Source organism: Equus przewalskii, chromosome 3 (genome assembly GCF_037783145.1).
Source record: "Equus przewalskii isolate Varuska chromosome 3, EquPr2, whole genome shotgun sequence".
Taxonomy (NCBI): Eukaryota; Metazoa; Chordata; class Mammalia; order Perissodactyla; family Equidae; genus Equus; species Equus przewalskii.
In genome coordinates, this window is record NC_091833.1 from 43,997,033 (window position 1) to 44,022,831 (window position 25,799).

At 35.3% G+C, this 25,799-nt stretch overlaps 1 protein-coding gene across 18 annotated transcripts in view; it reads right to left on the reverse strand.

Annotated features, from left to right (window-relative positions):
- The window catches only part of PDLIM5 (PDZ and LIM domain 5), a 196,684-nt gene that overhangs the window by 75,005 nt on the left and 95,880 nt on the right, over positions 1-25,799 (reverse strand). For 3 of the 18 annotated variants that reach the window (XM_070614281.1, XM_070614277.1, XM_070614287.1), the window contains exons 4-8: positions 12,141-12,183; positions 10,085-10,176; positions 1,173-1,190; positions 738-910; positions 306-342 (exon numbers count right to left, since the gene is read on the reverse strand). In XM_070614281.1, coding sequence (XP_070470382.1) covers positions 306-342; positions 738-910; positions 1,173-1,190; positions 10,085-10,176; positions 12,141-12,183 — 363 coding nt within the window. Of the gene's footprint in view, positions 1-305; positions 343-737; positions 911-1,172; positions 1,191-3,527; positions 3,543-7,016; positions 7,034-10,070; positions 10,504-12,140; positions 12,184-25,799 lie in introns of all 18 variants that reach the window. The other 15 variants (XM_070614275.1, XM_070614271.1, XM_070614278.1 and 12 more) reach the window with 9 other exon arrangements.

Genomic DNA, 25,799 nt, shown 5'->3' on the forward strand with positions numbered 1-25,799 from the left:
CAAGACAACACATTGAACTCATACACAGAGATCTGTAGTGTTAGCAAAGCACCCCCAAATACACCTGCTGCTCACTTACTGCAATACAAAAGAAAGGAAGCATAGAGAGAAAATCCACACAATTCTACTAATTTAAAAATCTCTAAGTTGTACATTTAAGTCCCACAAAAGGCACCAAAGTTAAATGCTTAGCTTCTACTTGCAAAGACAATATGCCATATCATTACACTTGAAAACGTGAAAAAACAAATTGAGACCATTCATGAAAGGAAAGCATTCAACTTACAAAAAGACGGACAACTTACTTTGCCTTCTTTGTATTATCAGTTTCAGATTCTTTCACTGAAACACAACAAGCAATATTCAGTATTAGTAAGCTTTTTTTAACTTTAAAGTCACTTAAGCAATTACCTATATGAATCAATACCAAATGGTCAAGTTGCAGAGTGCCACTAAAAAAATTCCATAATATGTTGTCATTGGCTATATACTATAGTCAGTATGACTACTGCTACCACTACTAACTACTACTACTACCACTACTACCACTACTACAGTTTTCAGTGTAAGACTCCTGGGCTAGTTTCTTATTTACAGTACCCATATTATGCATGGCATAATTTAAAAGCAAACTGTCTCAGGAAAATTATTGTTTTCCAATAACCGTCTATCAATCTAAATGCTATTCTCTATGACAAAGAACAAGCATCCATTAGAACCCCTAAATATGCACTCACGATGCTCGGTCCCAGTGATCTGGGCGAGGATTCGGAAAGAGCGAGACTGGGTTGTTCCGGTCCTTGGATGCCAGTCTTCAGTATCCTGAATCAGCCTCTTCTTGCTGGCATCACTGTGAGTGGGTATGTGATAAAACTCTGTGTTGCGCTCCACAATGTGTTTTCTTGGTGGGCTAGGGTTAAGAAAAAAAGAATTACAATATTTTTAATTATATTAAGGACAAAAATATCCACCAGCAAATTATTCATCATTTATACATTTAATCCTCAATGTTCCTCTTATACATTTTGCTACTAAGCCTCAGTTTTTTTTAAAAAAAGACATTGTTCTAAAATAGAGTAGACTAGGTTTTTAAAGAATTAGTAAAAAAACAAAAGGTACTTAAACACTAATATAAAATGATAGTATAAGTATCTATTCAACAGAAAGGTTACCGTTTAGGCGGGATTTTCCTTTTAATTGACAGAAGAAGGCAGCAGAAGAAAGATTTCCAACATGAAGAACAAGAAAAGAAAAGAATAAGAAAAGAAGGAAAATAAGAAATTAAAAAGTCCACAGTAGTTAAAGTCAAATATTTAGAAATTACTTGTATTGTATGCCTAATAAATCACAGATACGGACTACAACCACTGTTAAATATCGATATGCTGCTAAAAGGTACTGACTTTCACAAAATTAAATGATCATATCTTCCCTAGGCCCAGGAACCAAAAAATGGTTTCATACAGGCTAAACCAGCAATTCCAAACACAATTTTGAAAAGGCCCAGACCACCATTTTCTATAGTTTTCTCATTCACTTGTACAGATATCCCTCATTCTAAATAGAGTGAGTGCAGAACCAGCGGAATGAAGAAGAGCTGTGGTGGATCAGAAACCAACGAAACACCTATCAAAAGACCAAGAGGTAAATCTTGGCTCTGTGACTTGCCAGATGCTTGATTTTGGACAAGTCGATCTCACTGAGCCTCAGTTTTTCATTTATAAAACAAGATTATCACAAAGTAGCATTGTTCTGAGGATTAAATGAGATAATATATGTGAAAGGGATTTGTAAACTACAGAGTTTAAGAACTTTGAGTTTGCTAAGAACATTCATTTTTTCTATTAACAAACCATAAATATTAAGGAATTTACAATGTATACTGTTTTTACACTTTAACCTAAGATCTACTGAACATAATACATACTCGTCCCCTCTCTCCTCCCTCCCCCAAAAACAGGAGAAATGCAAACTTTCCGAGGCTATGAATTTAACATCAGAAGAGTCTGACTCTGGACTAGCAGATGACTGGCACAGACCCAAGGAGAGAAACCACTCTAAGAGTGTCAGGTGTGGGTGGCAACACCTGCTGGGTAGAACTCCTGAGAAAATCACAGTACTCTAAGCCTGCCAAAGGACTGCTGTCATTTTAACAGTCACACTATCAAAACCGTCTCGGTACACAAGAAGAGTTTGTGTCCAGTGAAGAACATGACAGAATTCAAGTTAACATTGGCTTTAGAGTCAGACACAATGGTTTCAAGTACCACATCCTCCACTCAGTGTGTGCTGTAGATAAGTCAAGTAACTTTCATCTGACAAATGGAGATTGCATCCACCTTAAAGGGTTATTTTGAGGAATATGTAAGATAGCTAATGTATGTAGTGTTTTCCACGGTAACTAACCCATACTAGTACAGTAATGATCACATAATGTGTTCGTCTATGACTACTAGAAAATGTATTTGTGATGCGTGTTCTAAGACTATGGGTCATCTGCATACATAACAGAATCAATAGTATTTACACACAAAATTAGTAATACTCATTATACTTATTATTATAATTTATGGTACTATTTCAAGATTTCAGAGTGAAATATCTGAAATACCTTTTACTAATATTGAAAACCTAATGCTTTTTAAAAGACAAAATTTTTAAAAATTAGGAAATAATAGGCACAGATTACCTTATAAATACACTTCCTTTAACAGATATAAATTCCAAAACAGACGACACTTTATCTTATGCAATTTGAAAAACCTTTTATTTAGCTACTTATTATAGTTCTACATTTCTATATAGTGAGTGAGTGTAGCTGACTCTTATAGTGGTGCCAATTTTAGTGCCACTATAGGTTTGGTCTATAAAAATACAAAACAGCAGTGTCAAGCTATGATACTAAGAATAATAAAATGACGCCACTGAAAAATATTTTTTACCCATGACACCCTTGCAAAAAGTACAGTACACCTTACACTCTGTGACATTCACCACAGCTCAAGGTCTTGTGTTAAGTGATAGAAGTTTCTAAACATTTACTTAGTGTTTTCTGGCTTCGAAACTCTAGACTCTGATACTCTATGATTAAAGAAGAGAATAATCTCAGTGATTTTATTTCTAAAAATGTATTTGGGATAGAACATAAATTTAATTATCAAGAGCAAATACTTTATTTCAAAATAGAGACATTCAAAATTAGCAAGTTCATTCAAATTTTTAAGAAATACTAAACCAAGGAGGCCCAAACTACACGTCTAACTCTAGTGCACACCGTCTGTATACTTACTTATCAGCCTACTAGGTTGTTCCACTACAGAAGTATGGTTGTTCTGAATATACTCACTGATTCAAATGAAGTTCTCTAGCATGTTAAACATGTTTCCTAGGCTCCTTAACAGATCTGAAAATTCTTGCAATGAGAAGACACTAAAAATCCACTGGTGGTGTTAAGTTGAAAGCAAGATGGAAAGTTACAGAGAGACAACGATGAAAATTACAAAAGGAACCAGTGATTAGGTACTTACACAGTGCCAGGGTTACTGGAGGAGTAATACACACAAAAAGACGTTATAGAGCAGAGAAGACATTGATGTTCCCAGGATGATGGAAAACAGACAAAGACGAGGCCAAAAAGAAGAAGAAGAAGAAAAGAAACAAAATGAAATAACGAAATTAGAAACAAATTTATGTGAAGATGTTACACAAACATCATGCTTCAAAATAATCATGTAAACACACAAAAACAAAAATGAACAAATGTTAGTCAAAATTCTGTTACACTGTTATTATTTGGACAACAGTTTTATAAATGTTTTTCTGTTTCCCAAAACACTGAGAAAAATTTTATATATTAATGCTAGTTCAAGTCTCAAGTTACTAATACCAAGGGAGAGAGATCCACTATGTAAAAAAAAAGTTCTAAGTTTCTATAAAATCCATTTTATCACGAATCTAAGTTCCTACCATGTTCCTAACAAAAGGCAGACAATAAAATAATTACTAGATGGTAAGATGTAGAAACAGATCATTTTAGAAACCACTTTTAAAAACCGATCAGAATAAGAGAAAATCTTTCACTGTCACATAATACAAGTATATATTAATAGCAAGTGTAATCTCCTCACATAAACTATCCTAAATCATATATTAAAAAGGAATGATAAGCTATTTGAAAATATTCTCTAATTTTTTGCAATGTAATGATTATGATGAAAAAATATAAGAAACACACTGGGTCATAAATAATGAACTATCACTCAATTTTCATACTCTCCTGTCTGGCATTACACTGCCCTCATTCGCAAGCATATCCCAGTAAGTTTAGAACTGATTTGTGGGAACTCCACCATTCTGTAACAGCAGAGACCTCATTACTGCCCAGAAGGGCACGTCTGATATCATACAGTTAAGGAACGAGGTTAGTAACACCGGAAGAGGGAAACCTCAAAACATAATTCATTCACATAGCTGATGAAGCGTAGAATCATTAAAAACAAATATATTCATATTCCATCATGGATAGCGAAGACTAAACTCTATAAAGTGTGTCAACACACTGTTGAATCAATCCTTCTGCAATGAAGTTTAGTTAGAGTAACTACTAATTCATTATAAATGTAGTAAGAAACACTGCCCCGCAGTCTGAACACTAAGACCGTGCAGTGTAGCTACGCTATATTTCCACACACTCAAGTCAGTTTCATTAACTCAGCAGAGGGCTGAGTTTTGCTGAATGGGAGTGACACGCAGGACTAAGTCGATCTCAATAGTTTACAGGTATTTATTCTTCTGTAGCCACAATGCAAAGCATTCTCTCCTCTGCACTGCTATTTTAAATAGCAGGGATATTTTCCAAATTACCTTCTCCTGAACAGAGTAGAATTTTAGACATCTATTTAAACATTTGAAAGTTTAGGAAAATCTTTATGTCAACATGAAGTTGGGGGTAAATGTTCTATGGCGTGGTGGGGGCAGCAAGTGGGGGGTTGATTGGTTTTAACTGGAAGATGTCAACTTGAATATGCCAAACAAATATTTTCACGTATTTTAGAAAATGTACCCTAATGAAATAGCAACCATACACGGCAGTGGCATCTGTGCCAAGGTGACAGTCAGATGTCCTGGTTTCTCACCGTAGCTGTGCTGCCCACTTCGCCTGTGCCCTGGGCAAGCTGCAAGTCACAGAACCCTCATTTTCCTCAACAGTGAAATGGGTTACAATTTCTCTGTCTTTCAGACCTCTGGTAAGGTCATGTGTTTAACATATTTGAAAGCACTTTAAAAACTATATAGGGGGCCAGCCTGGTGGTGCAGCGGTTAAGTGCGCACCTTCCGCTTTGGCGGCTCGGGGTTCGCAGGTTCAGATCCCGTGTGGGGACGTGGCACTGCTCATCAAGCCATGTTGTGGCAGCCGTCCCACATATAAAGTAGAGGAAGATGGACATGGATGTTATCTTAGGGCCAGTCTTCCTCAGCAAAAAGAGGAGGATTGGCAGATGTTAGCTCAGGGCTAATCTTCCTCAAGAAAAAAAACTGTATAAGTACAGGTTTGCTGTTAGTATCGATTCCCCAACTGCTCAAAACAAGGAAAGTGCTATCAAACCTGGCTGTAGTTTATGCACATTATTCACTCATATAGCCTCAATTCACTCAATTTTCCTCAAGTCCATAATCACTAAAAACAAACACTAATTTCAAGTAACAGAAATAAGCCCGGGTCACAAGCAGGTGATGCAGAGGAAGGCATACCAAAATTTGGCTTCCAAAGACCTAATCTCGAATCTTTATCACTTACAAGCTACATGACTTGAAAAATTACATAACCTCTCATTGTTCAAAGTCTAAAAGAGAATTAAATCAGATAATGCATTTAGGAAGACCTAGCACAATGCACAATAACACCTAATAAATTAATGAATCTGAATCTGGAATTAAAAAATGATTATAATTAACCTAAAAGCTAAATTTATTTTTCCAAGTCTTATTTTTCCTCCTTTACAAGTCAAACTGTTATGTTGGAATCTAGTAACTAGTTAAAATCTTTGTGTATAAGAATCTCACTTTAACTAGACAACAGGAAATGAGGGTTTGGGGATGTCTGACCAGTACACTGGTGCATAGTATTCCTAGGTGTGTACAACATGAAACCATCCTGTCAGTGAGACCACAGCCACACCAGAAGGAAGCTGCTCTCATAATTCAAAGTGAATTCTTGTGGGTGTGTCTAAGACTGATATTCCCTATTTCCAATGCTGCTCTACCGTGTGATAAGAAATTTCTCCACATGCTCAGAATAATCATAACTCCATTAAAACAAAATTACTTTAAGTTCTCATCTAATGTGATTTTTATCAATTTTTAAAGCTAGTAATCACCAGCCTGTTTACTGTTAATACTAACAGACATAAAAGCAAGGTTTTAAAATTAGATCACAGTGATTCCCAATGCCTATGCCAACTAACTGTGACATTAATAAGTTCGTAATTATCTCTCTCAACTAATTTCAAAGGTGTATAACTTTCTATCATCCAGTAACACACAACTGCACATACAGAGATCTAAACCTTCCAGTAATATTGTTTGAAAACTCATAAAGCTTTTAGAGACTTTCCTGGGAAAACACTGGTTTTTGATATGAATTTGGAAATCAACTTAGTTTTATATATGCTATTCACTAGAGGTACGTATCTTTATTCTTCTCTATCTATCTTTATCGTTGTCTTCTGTCTCAACTGATACAAATTACATTCCCACAAGCATTACCTCTTTTAAACCATTACACAGCAAACCCCACATATATTTTATGACAAAAGTTAAACACTACCATTTATTACTATAAAGCAATTCACCACAACATAGCAATGCAAACCAAACCTACTGAAAACACTAAATGTGGTTATTCTAAGTTACAGCTGTTTTGCAAAATTTAACTTAATTTTGCAAAAATCAGGCATTCATGCTGTTTACTCATATATAAATCACCATATTTCCTCTCCAGTAATGTAGATACTAACTTTGTCACTTGTGTTTTCTGCAAAAAGAAAAGCATTTAAAAATATTACTACCATATTGTTTTTTTATTTTGTACGTTCCAAGGCCAGATTCTTCAAAATACCACATAGGAACTGTTAGAAGAGACTGCAGTCCAACAAAACTGACATTTAGGAAGGCTCTATGAAAGACTTACCTCTTGAAAGCAGTGGCACATTATAATGCAAAGGCCTTTGGAAACGGAAAAAGGTAATCACTTCAGCTACCTGACGCAAAGAGCTCCCCTCCAGTCTGGAATATAAAGCCCATTTTCCTCTAAGGAGAGGAAGGAGAGTAGTAAAGAAAACAGCAAGCCGAGACCAACTATCTGTGTACGCAGAAGAAAGATTAAAACTTTCTTAAAGTGCCTTGTTCATTATTATTTATAAGAAAGAACAGGAATGCTTATGTGGTATTATTAAGAAACATTCTAAAAATATCAACATAATTATAGATTTCATACTATCAGGATGAATAACTATTTCTCAGTAATGATGCTTAATTAATAAGCACTTGTGTCTTCTATTTATTAATCCTATAGAAATTTGTGTGGGATGTCTCTCAAACAGGCACATTAGCTATTACTTTAAATCACATAGAACTTAATTAATAAGCACTTGTGTCTTCTATTTATTAATCCTATAGAAATTTGTGTGGGATGTCTCTCAAACAGGCACATTAGCTATTACTTTAAATCACATAGAAACTAACAGTCCTCCTACTTTGAGGAAAAAGATAACTATGCGTTTAACTTTAATTCTTCTGAACTCTTAAAGTTTTGGTTACTGGCAATATATTATTTATAAAATAAAAATTAATTAATAAAAAGTAACCACTCTCAACTTTGAAAGAGCTTTGTTGCAGACCTTTTGTAACATTATAAAAATATGGGAAATTTAATTATCACATAATTAGTAAAAAATCTGACAATGATTTCAGAAAAACCATCTGACGTCTGATGTAGGAAATGCATTCGTCAATGTCACAAAACACCTACTATTCAAAATGACACATGACTGCCTAGTAAAGGGTGTGATCTATTTTTGATTTCACTAATCTAAACACAGTAAGAGAAAGGGCACTGCAAACTTGTCTTAGAATTTCAGACACCACACGTTGTTTTCACAGAAATCCAGTTCTTGTCCTAACAGCTGGACAACATTTGAAGTCAAGCTCTTTTCAAATACACCCAGTTTCTAAATGCAAAGCAGTAACTTGCTTGCTGATGATGCAAAATATGTAATAATCCCTTTTCTCCTGAGTCTTGCCCAGTGCTGGACACCAGGCACATGCTCCATAATCCCACGTCGACTGATTAAGAAGCCACCATAGCGGCCCTATAACCATACCACTGCCTACAGTTATAGTTTGAAAATAATAAGCTTTAAAGTGTTTCAAATTTAATCACCAAAGCTGTGCTTATAAAACACAAAATTTAAGCTTGGTATTTTCACGTGTTTTAAATGTCGTACTTTTTCATAACCTCGACTTGCTTATACTTCCATGATTTTCCAGAAAAAAGACTTTCTTACAAAATTTCAAGAAGTGTTAGTAAGGAGAAAAGATTTTAGCCAAACACTTCTTTCAACGAACTTTCTTCTACCAAACCTGAAATTTAATAAACAGAGTAAACTTCTGCTTTTAGTTTTCTGTGGGGCTAGCACCTGAGGGGCAGCATCTGTCTTTTCAGGATATCTACTTCAATTACTCTAAAATCTACCGTCTTAACATAGACATACAAAAAAATACAACCAAACACACCTCAACACTATGTTATTCTCTTCCTCACATGAAAGAAGAAATAACACTGTTTGAGGGATTCTAGTTTTTCTCAATAAACACAGCAGAACTGTAAAAAGCCACCCACAACCACAAAACCCTCTGTGGGCCTGGGAGCTGCTCCTCCAGACCTGCTCTCCCTCTCAGCGGCAGCCTGGAGCCCTGCCACCTTCGCTGTCAGGGCCCCAGAGTCGCCATGGCAGCAGCGCTACAGAAAGCACAGCCCCTTCATTACATGAATTAACATTCGGAAGGGATTATCTCAGAAAAGACCTATCCACACAATTAGTTTAATTATATTTTCCTGGGAACTGGCATCGGTAAAAAGCCTCACGCATGCAGATTATTTCCCTTTGTTTTCCTTTTAAAGTACATTTTTGTCACAATAAATCTGATCAAAATGATTTTACAAAAATGACTTCGGCTTAGAGTATGGTCACTGAATTCCAAAAAGAATAAAATGACCACTTATAAATGGAGGCCACTGAAAATACACTTCAACCAATTTTTCAAAAAATATACCACAAAAAGGGAAAAATCATAAGGAATAGATTTTCAAACACTTCTGCTGACATTACATATTTGCTGTCCACTGCTTTAAACCTGTTCATTTTAGAAAAATCTTTACAATGAAAATATTTTCTAATTTGCTTCTGATGTTTTTTACGTACCCCTTAATGTTACTGTTCTGCCATTATTATTTGCTTTTAAAGACTAAATTCTAGCTTAAGGTTATCTGAAAAGCGTGTTGCAAGCTATCTGACCTAAACTAATGCAGGATGCATAGACATGAGTTAAAACTCAATTTGCTTTCTGTCTTCTTAAGATTATTTCCTAGAAAGAAAGCTTCTCACCAACTCCTCATTCCTCTCTCCTCAGAGTGAGAGACATAAGCTGACACAACTGTAACACTGTTTAAACTTTAGGTGGCTAATCAAAGGATGGAAAAACTGAGGAAGAAAGATTCAAGATTCGCCCTGCATTATAAGTGCCAGCTGCTCAATGCTGTGCTAGGACTTGGAGAAAAAGAGTTATGGAGTAGGTTACATGGTTCATGACACGTCAAAATGCATAATTAGGTTTCGATTAACCTATAATTGCCTCGCAGAAAGTGCTGTATGTATATAACATAAAGCTACATGTTAATGAAGCAAATAAAACTTCACCTTCCTTCCTTCAAAGAACAGCTGATTTGGGGGAATGTAGATTGTTTCCTGGAAATTGCCTGAAAAAAGAGTTTTGATAAAAGCAGAAAGCACCCTTGGCCACCTACCCATTTTGCTGTTTACTGTCACCCTGGGATCCTCTTCTCTGTCCCTCTGCTAGCTCCTGAGCAGTCTCGGCACACACGCTGGTGACTGTGGGCTGCCGTGGGACAGTAACTGCAGGTTTACCAGCGCTCAGTGCAGATGGACGCTGGTCAGCACTAAGATTGGCATTAGCATGCAGTCCAGACGCAGCAAATGGGGGAGGTGTGACAGCAGCCACGGGTGGAGGGGAAGCATGTGATGAAGTGGTCGCATGGGCTGGGGTGAAGGCGGACGATGGTGATGGGATGGATGTGACTTTTGGTGAAGACACAGAGCCAAAGGGCCGGGGTGCCTTATTGTAGGTCATGTTGGTGGTGGAAGTGACTTTGGACACAGCAGGAGATGTAATGGGCACAGGTTTAACTACTTCTTTAGGTTCTCCCTATGTAAAATAAAAATAAACATACACAAAACACACCAAACACATGCAAAATGGATTCACTGAAAAGAACACACAGCTAGTTTCTAAAAGACAAACACAATCATGTTAGCAGCCCAAACTTTACATGTTTCCAGATAAAAACAATGAGCTGATATAGCATAACATGCATGCTAATGGGTCCCAACATGCATAATACAGATGCACACAGTGAATATATTTTTTTAATAAAAACGAAAGGAGTTTCAAAACATTTGGGAAATAGAGCAGGAAAGCTATCATAAAGCCTAAAGGTCATCATAAGTGTCAAGTGAGACATATTCCAAAGGAACATTTTTAAAATACCCCATAATAAACAAAATATCTCTAACTGAAATGTTTATTTTAAAATATCCAGAGTCTCAATTATAATTCCATCTTTCAAACAGGTTTAATTACTCTCCAGAGCACAATTATTTGATTCATGCAGAAAGAAGAGCACATTTCTAACTCTTCAATTAAAAAAAAAAAGAGTAAGATGATTTTCATCTAACTCAGAAATGTGCACATTCTAATTAATTATTTTGAATCACGAAGTTGCTTTCACAAAAACAACAAAAAAACAAACAAATGAACAAAAAAAATCAATCCTTTCCCTTTCCTGCAATCCACCTGTTTCTCTTTCTGGAATGTTCTGAGATATCATTCAGAGATGGAATAAAATTCTTTCCTTTTTCCAAAATAAATATTTAATAGTTATAGAAGGAAAAAAATGATCTTAGATGTTTCTTCACTACCATGAGCAAAAAAATAAAAAAAAAGAAAAGCTAGTAAGAAAGATCAATTTCTCCTAAAATTAACAGAATTTGTGTGTGCAAATCCCTATTCCAAAGCAAGTATAAACTTTAAGAGAAAAAAACAGGTTAAGTTTCTATGATGTTTAAGAATAAATCTCTACTCACCCTACCATCTCCAAAGAAAAACAATGAAATTTTTTTTAAAGCATATAATGGTGGTTCTATTAAATTTAATTTTAAGAAGAAAAACAAAGGTGATCTAAATTAATCTTACAGAAACAATAAAGCTAGCTGAGAGGGGGAAATAGCTTAATGCCTCAGCAAATCAATATAATAAGTAATTCAATGGAAAGGCACAAGGAGAATTAAGGAGAAAACTCCAAAAAGCATAAACCAGATGTATATGAATAATGGTTTGGGACAAAATGAGGATATATACGAGAGAAAAGGGTACTTGCCAATAACCTAATCTAAGAATACTCTGAAAACATAATTAAAAACTTATTATTAAACAAAATGTTATTAAAGACTTATTGTAATATTCATTTTCAGTAACCGCTTATTCTCTTTAGAAAATGTGAATAAAGATAGGCAAATTAAAAGTGAATGTAAGAAACTGAGACATAAGTTATTGATAACATATGACATTGGAAATAATGTTTTAATCATCCAGGTATAATTATAGATGGTAATCCTGTATACGTTAATTTCCATTTTCCCCTGTTATCTTTAAAGGAAAAGAACTGTGAAGAAAACTGTATTGAAACTACAAATTGTGAGTATGGCCTAAGACAGGAATGAAATTGCAGGGGTTCAAGAGGGGCTATCAAATGGTACCCTAGTGATACTAGGATAGAAACGCACCTTTTGAACAGGAACCAGCTCAGGCTTGGATGTAGCAGATGCTCTGAGGGGGGAAAAAAGAAAAAGAGAAAAAAATGACTTTTGCAAACTCGAAATCTTATTAATGGAATTTTTATTATATACCTTAGTATACTAAACCATCAGAATTTATAGTTTCCTAATTCATGATTTTGACTATTTACAAACTACTAATTAGTTCATGTAAGTCAAATGCTGCAAGATCCAATACCCTTTCATCCTAGATAATCATTAGTTCTCTACATACTCAAACGAGGGAAGACAAACACCAATCCTGTTAGCTGATGCACCCATGTTTAAGCTTTAAATTAAGGCTATTCCCCATCCAAAAGGCAAAGTAGGATAAGCGTGACTTTCTGATCCTTGAGGGGTTCCTCATCTAAGCCGAATCTCTGTCTCCAACAGTATGTGCCTTTTCTCCTGACGTCCATGAATATGTCCATAGGCTACTGGGTTCCTCTGTGAAGATAGTGAGTAAATTCTGGTTGAATTGGGTCACCGAATGAGTATTTATTTCGTACTCATACTTGTAAGTCCTTATGCAAGTTAATACATTTGTTATACTAAAACTAAACTGTAAGTTCCTCCTCTAGGCTATAATTTCAGTGGGTGATGACCATGTCCCATTTGTGTCTCTGTATCAGCACTGTGCCTGACATGTCATAGAGGTCATCAGTAATAAGCGTGGAAAGCAGAGAACAAGGAAAGCACAAAAATCCATGCACAGAATTTGACTATTTGCAAGTTCAGATTATTTTTAATATATGCTTTTTTGTATTATTACCGTCTCTTTGGTTATCATGGACTAATAGTAACAATAACTGATTTGGAGCAATTATCTCATGACAAATAAGCAAAGCAGCAACTATCAGTATCCTCATTTTCCAGATGAGGAACTTCAAAGCTAGAGAAAGTAAATCACTAGGATGGGGCTAAGGCCAACAGTTCTTTTATATTACAAGGCCCTGGCTGTAGTCAAGGACAGTAACAAAATGTTTGGGAAAACTTCTAATGATTTACCTAGTATTAAGGTATATGTTATGTTTACTTAGGCCAGAAGCAATTTCACTCCTCTTACACAAACCTGATAAGACATCAAGTGCAGAATTCAAGAAATGCAACCGTAGTAGGTAAATTATAAGTGATAATAATTTTAAGATACAAACCATGAGATCATTTTACTTATAGTGATAACAGATCACCAATAGAAAACGCTTGTAAAGGATATTTGGTCTCTACGAGCATAACCTAGCAATGAACTCCAATCAACATTTTTGGCAGCAATTGAATTTTCCAATAACAACTAATTTCGTTAGCTAGGGCAAGCACTGACTGAATAATTGGCTAACCTAATGAGAGGCCACAAAGGATGCTAACATTCAGTTACTGGAGAACAGAATTAGACTGTGTGCAGTTGCACAACCATGTGTACTCTCAAATGGACAATTTCTCTTTTACCTTACAGGATTATGATTACAAGCAAAGGAAACAAGTTCAAGTACACAACAGTGGAATCTTCCTTTCATTGAAATTTCACAATAAGATGTAATCACAAAGGATCTACTTATTAAAACCACCCAAGGCATTGTTGAAAGTTTGCCATAAGAGAGAGGATGGTATCCTTATGTATCTGGACACTTAAAAGGTGCATGGAGCTCATCTAGCAATATAAAAACAATCTCTAAAAAAGAACAAGATGTTTAACAGTCATTAGGTTTCCAAATGGAATAAAATGCATATATTCTATGTCCATGAAAACAAACCCCTTAGTTTTTTTCTAGGTGTTAGTTCCTACTTAAACAGTGTTAGCAACAACAAAACCACAATGGTTAGTTTTCATTAATTCTGAAGTCTAACTTCTTATTTTGTGGAGAAAGCAGAGAATAATAATGAGTCCTAACGTACTTTATAGAGTGAAAGTTCTACAAAAAAACTGCTTGAAATCTTGAACTCACAAAAAATTTTAAAATCTGAAACTCAAATCTGTTTGCCCTGTTTGCCTTCTGATAAAATCTCACACATGCAACAGCATGAACTAAGACAAGCAGTCAGAGAAAAGAGGGGCTACACGCCCTCAGGATCCCAGGATTGAGTCCACTGCACATTAAAAACACAATCATTTGGAAGGAAAAAAATAGATGGCTTATAATTAAACATCAAATAACACAGCTGACACTAGATGCAATAAAAATTAGTTCTGTTGGTTTAAATATTTAAATAACAACACAGTGAGTCATAGAATCATTGAAACTTAGAAGGTCCCTCAGAGTTACTTTATCACAAGCCAATCAGGTACTCGTCCGACTTCTGTTTGAATAATTACAGCAGGTCACAATTTAAACCATGTAATTTTTGAATCCTGTTTAAAATGGTCTTCATTTTAGCGTGTTCGTTTTTTGGAGTAAACAGAAGTAATCAATCTGTCCACACTAAAAATATTTGGAAAAACATTTTTAACACACCGTATATGTACATAAAATCTATAACGTGCATTAGTTACACTTTAAAAGATCAGGAGGCTAGATAAATCTATTTAAATGTAATCACATACTCTTATGACACTAAAACTATTGTGGTTCAGAATATTTAGAATACATGACAAATGAAATCTGCAAAATTACTGAATAGTAATAACACTAGCTCAAAAGAATAAAACTTTACTGATTATCACAGAATAACAAAAAGATACACCACCTTTTGCTTTCAAATGTGTAAAGATTTTTAAAAAATATTAATACATAATGCTTATGAGAATACTCTATATGTTGCTGGAAGAGTTGTATATTATTACGGCTTTTCTGGAAAATAATTTAGCATTTATTTATAAGAAGCTTTGAAAAAGCTCATGCCCTGTGACATAATAATCAACTTCTGAGAATCTATTATAAGGAAATAATCTGAAATATAGAAAAGACTTTATGTATAAACATACTTGTTGCCTACAGTATAACTTACACTAGTGAAAAATTGGGAACAACTGATCAAATTCACAACAATGAGGCAGTGGTTCACTGTAATATAACCACACGACGGAACACTGTGCAGAGATTAAAGTCACTCTCACAACTGCGTGAGAGCACGCTTACTTTGTGATGGTAAGTGAAAAAAGGAAGATATAAAATAGCATATATAGCATATCGGTACACGGAAAAAGTAGATGGAAACACACACCAACAATTTAGTAGAGGCTCTCTGTGGATGATATTTGTTTTTTCTCTTCTGTGTGTTTTTATACAATGCATATGTGTTACTTTTTATAATAAGTAAGACTATGTCTCAAAGCATGCCTCCTAGAAAACTACTTTCCAAAACACAAAAGAAAAGAATAAGGTGTTGTTATCAAAGATATCTGGAAAACTTGAAGTTACATAAGCATCTTAGCCACAAGACTTCTCAGAGCCTTTAAACGCCTAAAGAAGAAAATACTGTGAATTGTTGTCCATACCCATTTGAAATATGGAATACTCATTTATTTAGTTACTCATTTATTTAGGAGCCCTTTTTAAGACTGGAGTTAGGAAGGGGAAAACCCTCTGGGAAATGCTATTTTAAAGAAACAAAGAAAGTAAACCTCTGTAAGTCTGAAATGTTTACTTAAGTCTCTTACAAGCAGCTAAAATTAAGGGAAAGAAATAGTACAATCCATAAAATCCTCAGAATCTTTTGTTATACAGCATATTTCTTATTGAACTAGTGCTTTCTTGAACTTTGTTTAATAAGATACTCAAAGACTAGGAGCATAATTTAATCAATGTTTATGCAGGAAAATCTCATTTCCTTCAGCAAAGTGAAATATATATTTCCTATATTCTCTGAGGAGAAAATCCTAATATACGAATGAGGAAAACTATTTCTCAAAATTAAAGTTTTTACAGTTTCTTTTGTTTTTCTTTTTCTTTTTGTTTTAGAAAATTACTAGATTAACCATCTGCTCCTTTACTTTAGAAATGTCATGGATTACTTAAAAGTAAATAATTTTGTAAAGATTTTTAAATAGTTTTAAAAACTAAGGTATAATTATTAAAAGTTATTCCTACATTTTTCTCTTCAATCCTGGGAAATACGCAACGGGATAAAATCTCTCCCTTTCAAACACAGTGATCATCACAAGTCACTTTTGTGTAGTGTGTGTTTCAAACCAGCAGAGATCCTGGAAATGGCTTAGTGCCATGGGCTCAACAATTTGCCTATTGTTCTCTCCTCCCCGAGTGCAAAGTCACTGTACAGGAGTAAGCTATGATGGTGAGAGACTAGTGCCTTGGCCCAGTACTATCCTCAACTCACGGAATTCAAAGAACAAAGCCGTCAGTGTGGCTGGAACCATCTATTTTGAAAGTTGATTGATTTTTGCTAAGAGCAGTATCCAAAATAAAAATCCCTGATGCATTACAACCAGTTTCTGAACTTCTAGCTAAACAGTTGAAAGGAGTTCTAAGCTATAATGCATTGTATTAGAAACTAGAATTGTGAGGCCCTGGTTAGCATAATGGATAGGAAAAATAATGCCATCAACAAGCAGTAACACTAACGAGAACCAGATTCAAAGGAATCAAGTAAAACTGCATCTGATGAACACCTAATGAATGGTGTTATATTTAAGTTATATTTTTAACTAGTTTAACGCATTTTTCTAATACTGCTTTATAAGATAACATGTTTTTAGTTAATAAAGTAGCCAATGAATGTTCACATTAGCATTTAAGAATGAGGACTCAGGCAACAGAACTAGACTGATAAGGATTATTCGCATCACTCATTATGTCTTGGTGACTCCTTCAACCATTCCTCATATACTTAACTCATAAACAATTACACAGAAAAGAGGAGGATTTTTAGTTCATCTTCTGTGAGATGAGCCCCATCTAAGTTTCCCACAGCATGGCCATCTTTGGGCTCACTGACCTCAGGACCCATAAACACTAGGGTATGTCATTAATCACTTTAATTGCAAAGTTGTCAATTTGCAATAACAAAGCCACTCCAGAGGGGAAAAAGTGAGCACTCAAGTGTGCAGAGGGATGTCTCTTTAAACAATTTCCCCATATTTTATTGTACTTCCAGTCAGTCTACTTTCCTAACAACTCAAACCTCAAACATTTAAATCACTTACGGCAATGTATCAGTGGTTTTTTCTAAATGATATGAGAATTTATAAAGATTATATTTTCTATAAACAAAAGTACAAAATAGTTCTATATCAGCATGTTATAAAACCCAGTAGCTTATAAAAAGATGGTACTCACCACAAACACATGCACTCACACACAGTCTCACTTTCTCTTTCTCACTCTTTGTATCTTCTCTATCCTACTATGAGAACTAATGAAATACATTTTTTCCCTCTAGAGAGAAAGAAATAACCCAAATCTGCACAGACTTTGAAGAATGGGAGACAGAAGCAAGGGAACTGCTCCAGCCTATCTGGGTACATGGGACCCCTTCTGCTTGGGCTTGGCTTGAAATAGGGTATGGCTCTGAGAAATCCAAACAGGCAGTCCCCACTTGACAATTACTTCCCTAGGTAAGGGTGAGGGCTTTTGTTGTAAAGATCCTTTTCAGGTGGTCACAGCAGCTGATGGGCTTTGAGGAGAAATTTTCATCAACCAGTTCTAAATCAAGCTAGAGGGGAGACAGGCAGGGAGAGAAGAAGGGAGGGAGGGAGAGAGGGACTTCTACTGAGTTTCCCTGACCTGCACGGTTACACTATTTTCGAGGAGAAAAAACTGGGGGACAGCGGGGTAGAGAAGGGAGCATTAGGCTAAATTTAAAATGATAAAATATTTCCCATTATACAAATAATGAGAGCATCAGCCTTACAGCTACCACTTATTGGGGTCTTACTAGGAGTTCAACACTGAATTAAAGGTTTATATACAATGTATTGCTTAAGTTTCAGAAATAAAGCCTAGAAATGTTAAATAACTTGGACCACTAAAGAGTTTAATGCCAATCTCCACATTATCCTCCCTCTAATACATCCATCTCACTCCACAGGAGCCAAGAAATTAACAAAGATTTCTTCCTCTCATGATATGCTGCTTTATTTTCTATGATTGAAGCTCACCAATTCAATGTTATTAAGATCTTCAGAAATGCAAACTAATACTGATCAACTTAAATACCGTCACCTAGTTTTGGTGACAGTTTTATATATTATTTGACATCCATCACTTGAGATCATCCTTTCACCTGTCCAGCCATCAGGATTTACTGAGCCGCAGGCACTGTTCTGGAGTTTGAGAACACAGTGGTAAACTAGCCAAAGAAGGTCCTGCCTGGAATCTACATCCTAATGGAGGTGGCAGATAATAAACAAGTCAACAAATAAGACAGTTTCATATAGTGATAAACGCAAAATTTCACATTATTCTACATGATTTTAGATGGAAGGAATTTATGTTTTTACGTAATATTTATTTTCACAAGAAAATCTTTATCAGAGAAGAAAGTTTCATCTGTCCATTGTGCTTCAAGTCTACACTCAAAATAACCTCAGAATCATTTAAGTTAAAAAAATGCATTTTTCTAACTAGTATTTATAAAACAATTTCTATCAAAAAGAATATTGAAGAAATTGTATAATAATTTAGATGTGTTCAAGGTTAATCAGGATGATTCATCTTTATTATGGGTAAAACTCTTTTAAAATGAAAGTATTATTTCAATAAAAGATTATATATAAGAAATCTATTTTATATACCCCACCCACTGTTAAGAAATGGCAAACTTTACTGTAAAGGGCCAAACAGTCAATATTTTAGGTTTTGTAGGTCACAGAATCTCGATTCAGCTACTCAGGTCTGCCATTATAGCAAATAAGATGACACAGACAAAATGTAAATGAGTGAGAATGGTTGTGTTCCAATAACACTTCATCTATAAAAACAGGTGGGGTGCGGGGGACAGAGGGGGTTGTGCTAGCTTTGACCTGTAGGTCACAGTTTGCCAACCCTTGGTTTAGATCATTTTACAGTTTCGATTATAACAAACCTTCTAGGAAAGAGTCTGACATCACCATGGCTTTTTTGGACGCTAAGCTTCATAATCATTCCACATAACGAAAAACCCCTAATTACAATTTGTTTAGACCCTGACAGGTACAAGAATCAAGAGTTTAGCTTCTCATTATTCTTTCTGTGGTTGTAGGACACTACCTTGCAATTCCTCTTAACTCCTCTGCCTCAAACCTTCATACGACTTGCAACTGAACAACCCACCTAACCTTCCCAAACCACCCATTCAAATGAAATTCACACCACACAGTACTGATAATGAAGCTTGGTGAAGGGACAAGTTTAAGATTATTGGATTAAGGATGACATTTTAAGCACTATTTTAAACTCTGCTACTCAGCACCTCAGTTCACTTGCTAATACATGATAAAGGCTACTAAAAACCGCTCATCTTCTGCTTCTACGTATTACAAATGGAATCATTAGTAATGTAATTGTTTTTTAAAAAATTCGAAAAGAACAACTAAAAAGGATACACCATGCATTTTGTAAGAGAAGGTGAAAAGTACAATTTCCTTCTTTCCCATTGTTTTCCACCAAAACTCTACTTATTTCATATCAGGCATGGGTTGTAATACTTTTCAGACTGATAGAAATAAGCAATCTATAACAGAGCTGCATTCTCTGAAAACCTACTAAGTTTATATCTTCCTTTGTGCACAATGGTAATGACTTCTACTTAGTATATCTTCTCTCCCAGCTCCAAACAGGCAGAGAAAAAACATTTTTATCAACACAGTACTTCATTACTAATATGAAAATAATAGGATTTGCAAAGTAAATAATCTGCATGTGAAAAATTAAGAGTTCCATTTATACATCTACATTTTTATAGCTCTTTTTTGACACTATTAAAATACGTTTGAACAAATATGGTTAAAATTAAGAGAGTAGACATCAATAACAAACCATATGCATAATTGGATTTTCACAGACTTCTAGCGACGCATATGAAATGAACTGCTGCAGGAAAGCCTGGATAAGGGTCAGATGCTAAAGAGCACGGTGAACATAGTATAGGCAGGCACAATTCATAACCTGAGGTTACTTTTTTCTTCCATCTAGGAAAAGCTAGAACCCTAACGAGACAGAGAGATCCTTCTTTTCATATTCAGGCTTTCTCTTATCAAGCTCTTCCCTGATAGAGAAGTTTTTTGAGAAACAGGAGAAATAGCTAAATGAAGGTTACCAACAAAATTAATTAGCCACTCTACAGTTTCTTTGTTGGTACAACAAGGACAGTAATCCTTTCCTTGCAGAATGGTTTTCAGGATGGAATGAGGTCATGTATGTAACACACCGAGCAGAGTGACTGCACGAAGTAAGCGGTGAAAGATACTACTTTTCCCTTACATAGAAAATTAGACCCTGGAGTTCTGGAAATTATTCTCTGTTTCTGATTGCATACTGTTATAATCAAAGCAAATTATCTACCAGCATAAGTTTCAAGAGAAGACAACAACAAACTAGAAACGGAGGAAACACTATCACTTATTGAGTACCTACCAAATGCCAATAACTTCATTCGGTCCATTACATAAATTATCTCATTTATTCTTCCTGAGAAAGTAGTATTGTTCTCTTTTTAAATGTAGGAAACAGAAGGTCAAATAGGTTAAGTAATTCATCCACGACTTAGAATTTGAAAATGGCAGAACCAGGATTTGAACTCAAATCCTGCAGATAAGCAACTCACACTCTGCCTTTTAGGAATAACACCAAACGAGATAAAAATCACAAAAGTAACTCTGGTAAGAAACTTCAGAGAGAAATGGTTTCAAACAATGAATAACTATTAACTTTCTATTAACTAATAACTATTTGTTTTTAATCATGTTATTTACAGAATGCCATCTTTGGTTTAATTCACCTAAACACAGGAGATTCTCATTGTAATACACACACACACACACACACACACATATATATAAGTAGTTAATATATAGATACATAGAGATAGATGACATATGTAGATCTACCTGTCTATTTCTCTATCTATAGAAAATGCACATTTTACAGCTTGAGAAATACATACATAAATAAGAATTTCAGAAAATTCTCAGTTAAAGCTTACTAAACATGCAAAAACAAAGAAACAAGAGCCTTCAATTCATTATTCCTTATTTTTCCAGAGAAGAGGAGTATTTTCCCCCATAGCAATAGCATAGCAATAGGAATTCTCTAATGATTTTCATTTTCCAGCAGGATGGGGCTAGAGGTTCCTTAATGAACATCATCTATGATGCTAAATGGGGTGTTCTGTTCAAAATAACAACCAGCTTCTGAAGTCAGTGGCCATGCAGATCTCAAGATGCCACATCACTCAATCTTCTTGTAGGTATGTGTCAAGAACCTCATGTTTATAAGTCCTCTTTCTCACGCTCTTGAGAAAATAAAGGAACTAGCATCACAGTCCCCACTTACAACTATCAATGGCAACATGCTACTAATAATCCAGAACGAATCTGACTGCAGCTCTGACATGCCCGGTGATACAGCGGTGTATACTGAGCACGTAAGGTTGCAGAAATAACCATGATGGTTCCTCTTCAATCTGGTTTTGGCTACATATGCATATATACCTCGTCATTGGATATGTATGTACTTACATAAATATACCTACATATATACCTAGTCACTGAATAATAACACTTTTGATAGTGTTCCATTCTTTTTGAATCTCACACACACTCTTGGGTTGTAGTCAGAATCAAGCTCCTGTTAACCACCAGATTTGTTATGATTAGTATGGCTTTTATATTACCATGAACTATGTTAACTAAGCACCTTCTCATTCCTGACCAATATGTATTATACCCAAAGTGACTTCAAGTTCAAGGGTAACAACTGTGCTACATCTTTTCCTTAAATAATTTATTTCATTAATTTATTAATTAATTCCACAAATATTTATTGATCCTCTAACAAGACAGGCTCTGTTGTAGGAGGTGGGGCAACAGTAATGAATAAAACAGACAAATGTCTACTTTGATGGTGCTGACATTCTACTTGGAAGAGGCAGACTAAAAACAAACAAGCAAAAAGTATGTCACACGGTACTGAGTGCAACGGAGTCTAATAAAGTAAGATGGGGCAGGGATCCATTATTTTATAGAAAGGAGTCAGAGCTGTCCTCTGCGGTAAGAAGAAATCTGAGCAGAGACCTGCAGTCAAGAATTCCAGACCAAACAGCAAGTGCAAAGTCTCCGAAGCAGGACTGTGCCCTTGGGGCTGGAAGGGGAGCAACGGCTGGCAGGGCAGGGAGAGGTGAAGCCAGAGAGACACCTGGGAGCCAGAACCCACATGCTACTTTAGGCCACGAGGAGGACCTGGTCTCTTACTCCTCTAAGTAAGATGGGAAAGTATTCCTAAACACAGTACCCCATTTTGTAAGGCAGTTAAACCCAAATATCCAATTAAAGAAGATTAAATCTAAATACAATGCTGAGCAATAAATTAGTCTGTATACGTCTGAACTGTATAAGCCTACTTACTAAGTAAAAGAAGGGGAAGACAGGGGGACTAAAACTTGCCCCAAATCTTAAATATAGCAAGACAAAATACAAATGGAAAATAGCAAAATACCTAATTTGTTCTTCAGACATCCAAAGTGTGAGATAACGCTCTTTGAGGTCCACATTTATATGTTCTCTGTCCTATGCTAATACTGGAGGCATAATTTTGCCACTAACTTTTTTCAGATACATCTCCTTTCCTATTCTTGTCTAGGCTAAACACATTAAATTGCAAACTTTTTTTGTAAAGTGGGTATTTTTAGGTATTCAATAAAATTTAAGGGGACAAGCATTCCAGCATTTAGCACAGCCTTATTAGGAAAACAAAGTCAGTCCACTGTCTGGTGGAGAGCACATGAAATGAAAACTCATTCTTTATAGTCTCAACTTAGTTTTTTCCATGTACTTAATACTTGAATAATTTTGGGTGGGATTAGGTTTTTTAAAAATTTGGAGGTAGTTACTCAGAGTCAAGGAATTTAAAAATTAATGATCACATGTGGCTATTTTAGCCATAGATAAGCCACATCTATCCTTGTTTAATAACTTTAAGATGAGCCCTTAATTTCACATTATCAGTTAAGAAATAGAATCTTGTCCAATAGCCTCATCACCAAATCTCATTAAATTAGTTCAAGTATTCAATATGATAATATCTAAATATAAAAAAGGAAAATTCAAAGCCAGGAAATGTTCAAATTGTTCATTTTAACAAGTTCTTATATTATTTTTTATTAACTTCACATTAATACTATCACGTAGAAAGGACTGGAACACATTCAATTGTTTCTTATATTTATTAGGAAACTTTATTTTTGTTTATAGAGACTAAATTTTTTTATATAATAAGACAGTATTGCTTATATTTCTGATTGATAACAATGGATTTTGTTGTAAAATTTAAGCCACATTAGAATTCTAAAGCTTTCCAATGTTAACAGAGTATTACTATTATTTTTAAGACAAAGGGATGAAATAAAATGTTATAAATTGCATTTCCTACTCTGATACCTCTGTTGTTACAGGAAGAAAATCCGACAGCGTAGCAAGTTAGCAACACATTCCGCCTACTTTACCAAAAGGTAAGCTTATTATCCTGAGAGATTAATGAACATTCCTCCACCACTGTTTGAATTTAACACATTAGAAAATGACCCTAGAATAGCTCTTCTTAACAGTACACAACTTACAACATACGTGACTCAACATGAAAATTCAACAACACCAGACTAGTCCACACCTGTTCAATGGGACAAATCCACTGATCAAAAGCTGGAAAACTGCAGCGATGTCCAATTGCTACGAAAATTTCTAAATGCTTATTCTCGGCTTCGGTACTTATCTCAATTGTAGACCAGGAATAAACAATTCAGACTTGCACCAGTGTCCAGGGACCACAAACTTGAGGAATGTGGACACAGACCACTGTTTTCAAACTTTTTATCACAATATACAGTCAGAAATATATTTTATATCATGACCTATTTAGTACAAATATGAACCAATGAAACATATATTTTCATGCACAACCATTAACATACATTCTGTTCTAGTCTGTTTCATTTACAAAATAAAAAGGGGACGAGGGGACACGCTGGTCCTGATTCAAAAAACTGAACACATAATAAGCCTCAGTTTGATAAACACTAATCTTGACTCAAAGGCCGGGAGCTCAGAAGGGTCTGAAAGCTTGGTAGGTCATATAATAAACACGATGGCTGGCTAATAGTGGTGACACAACAAATGCTCACTAAACTGAAATAGCCATGCATAAAACAATATTACACTAGCTTTAACTTTTGAAAAGCATTGCATTAAAAGGCACAAAATATAGAGACCTAGCAACAACAATTAACACAAGGTTCTGGACAGGACAGGTCTGTAAAGCTTAACCTCACCAAATTTGCTTTCGACAGAATTATAGTAACTGAGAAGAACAGAAATGCTGACCACAGGTTACTGTATGTACTTTTCCAACACTGACATCCTCTAGCAAGTACTAAACTGAACTAGACAACAGAAATTTTCTCTATTTGATAATGTGTGAAAATTTAGAGAAGCCAAACACTAATACCTAACTCTTAAGACAAATAATCTGAAATGCGTATTAGATTCATTAGTAAGAGAAAAACACATCCTCCAGTCTGACGCCTCCCTGACATCTGAAGATGCTGGCAGTAATCAGCCTCTGAGAGATCTCTAGAGAATGGGAATAGGAGAGTCCTACCACATTTACTTCCTCTTTTTACAGACTCACAGAAGGACCTGAGAGCTCACAAAGGATAAGAACCAGTGCAAAGAAAAACACACAGTGTGCTCTATACTGTGATCTTAAAAAAACTACTTACAATAAATGAAAAAATACTTATGTAACTTGGGCATCAAAGTTCCTGATTCCTTTCAAGATAACAATGATTCTTTTCTTCCATTACTATTCTGATTTTTAACTCTTTTGGCTGCTTTTCTCAAATGTTCTTGCTGAACACTGACAGTGATATTTTAATTAAAAGGACTTTCTCTTAATTAGAGTTGTCTATCTGGAATGGGCTGCCCAGTGGTGATGTTCACGCAGGAGCTGTATCACTGTTTCAGGGATCTTTCGTAAGAGAAGGCTGGACCAAATGGCCCACGAGGTCCCTCCAAGTTCAGGGGAACACGAACACCTCTATCACACGGTCTGTATCATACAATGTTCTTCATTCTGAACATCTGTCTACATTAGCTAATTCTTTTATTTCTCTTAGGAATGTATTACTTATGACAAGGTAGTTATTACCTATGTCATTACTTATGTCATTACTTATGACTCAGAACAGACTGGCAAATAAACCCGACACTAACATTGGCCTCAAAGACAAGAAAACCACAGGTAAATTTAAAAAATTCACGTAAGTCTTAGCCTGGTCACTTTGATAAGCAGCGTAACACAGCTTCTGGAATGTCCAGTAACTCACAGAGTTAAAAGCAGATTACGCAGATTCTAATCCTAACTCTTCCATTTACCAGTTGTTCAACCTAGGTTAACTTAAGCTCTCTCTCTTAGTTTCCTCACCTGTAAGATAAGAATAATAACAATACTTACCTATCTTAGAAGGTTATCGTGAAAACTGAGA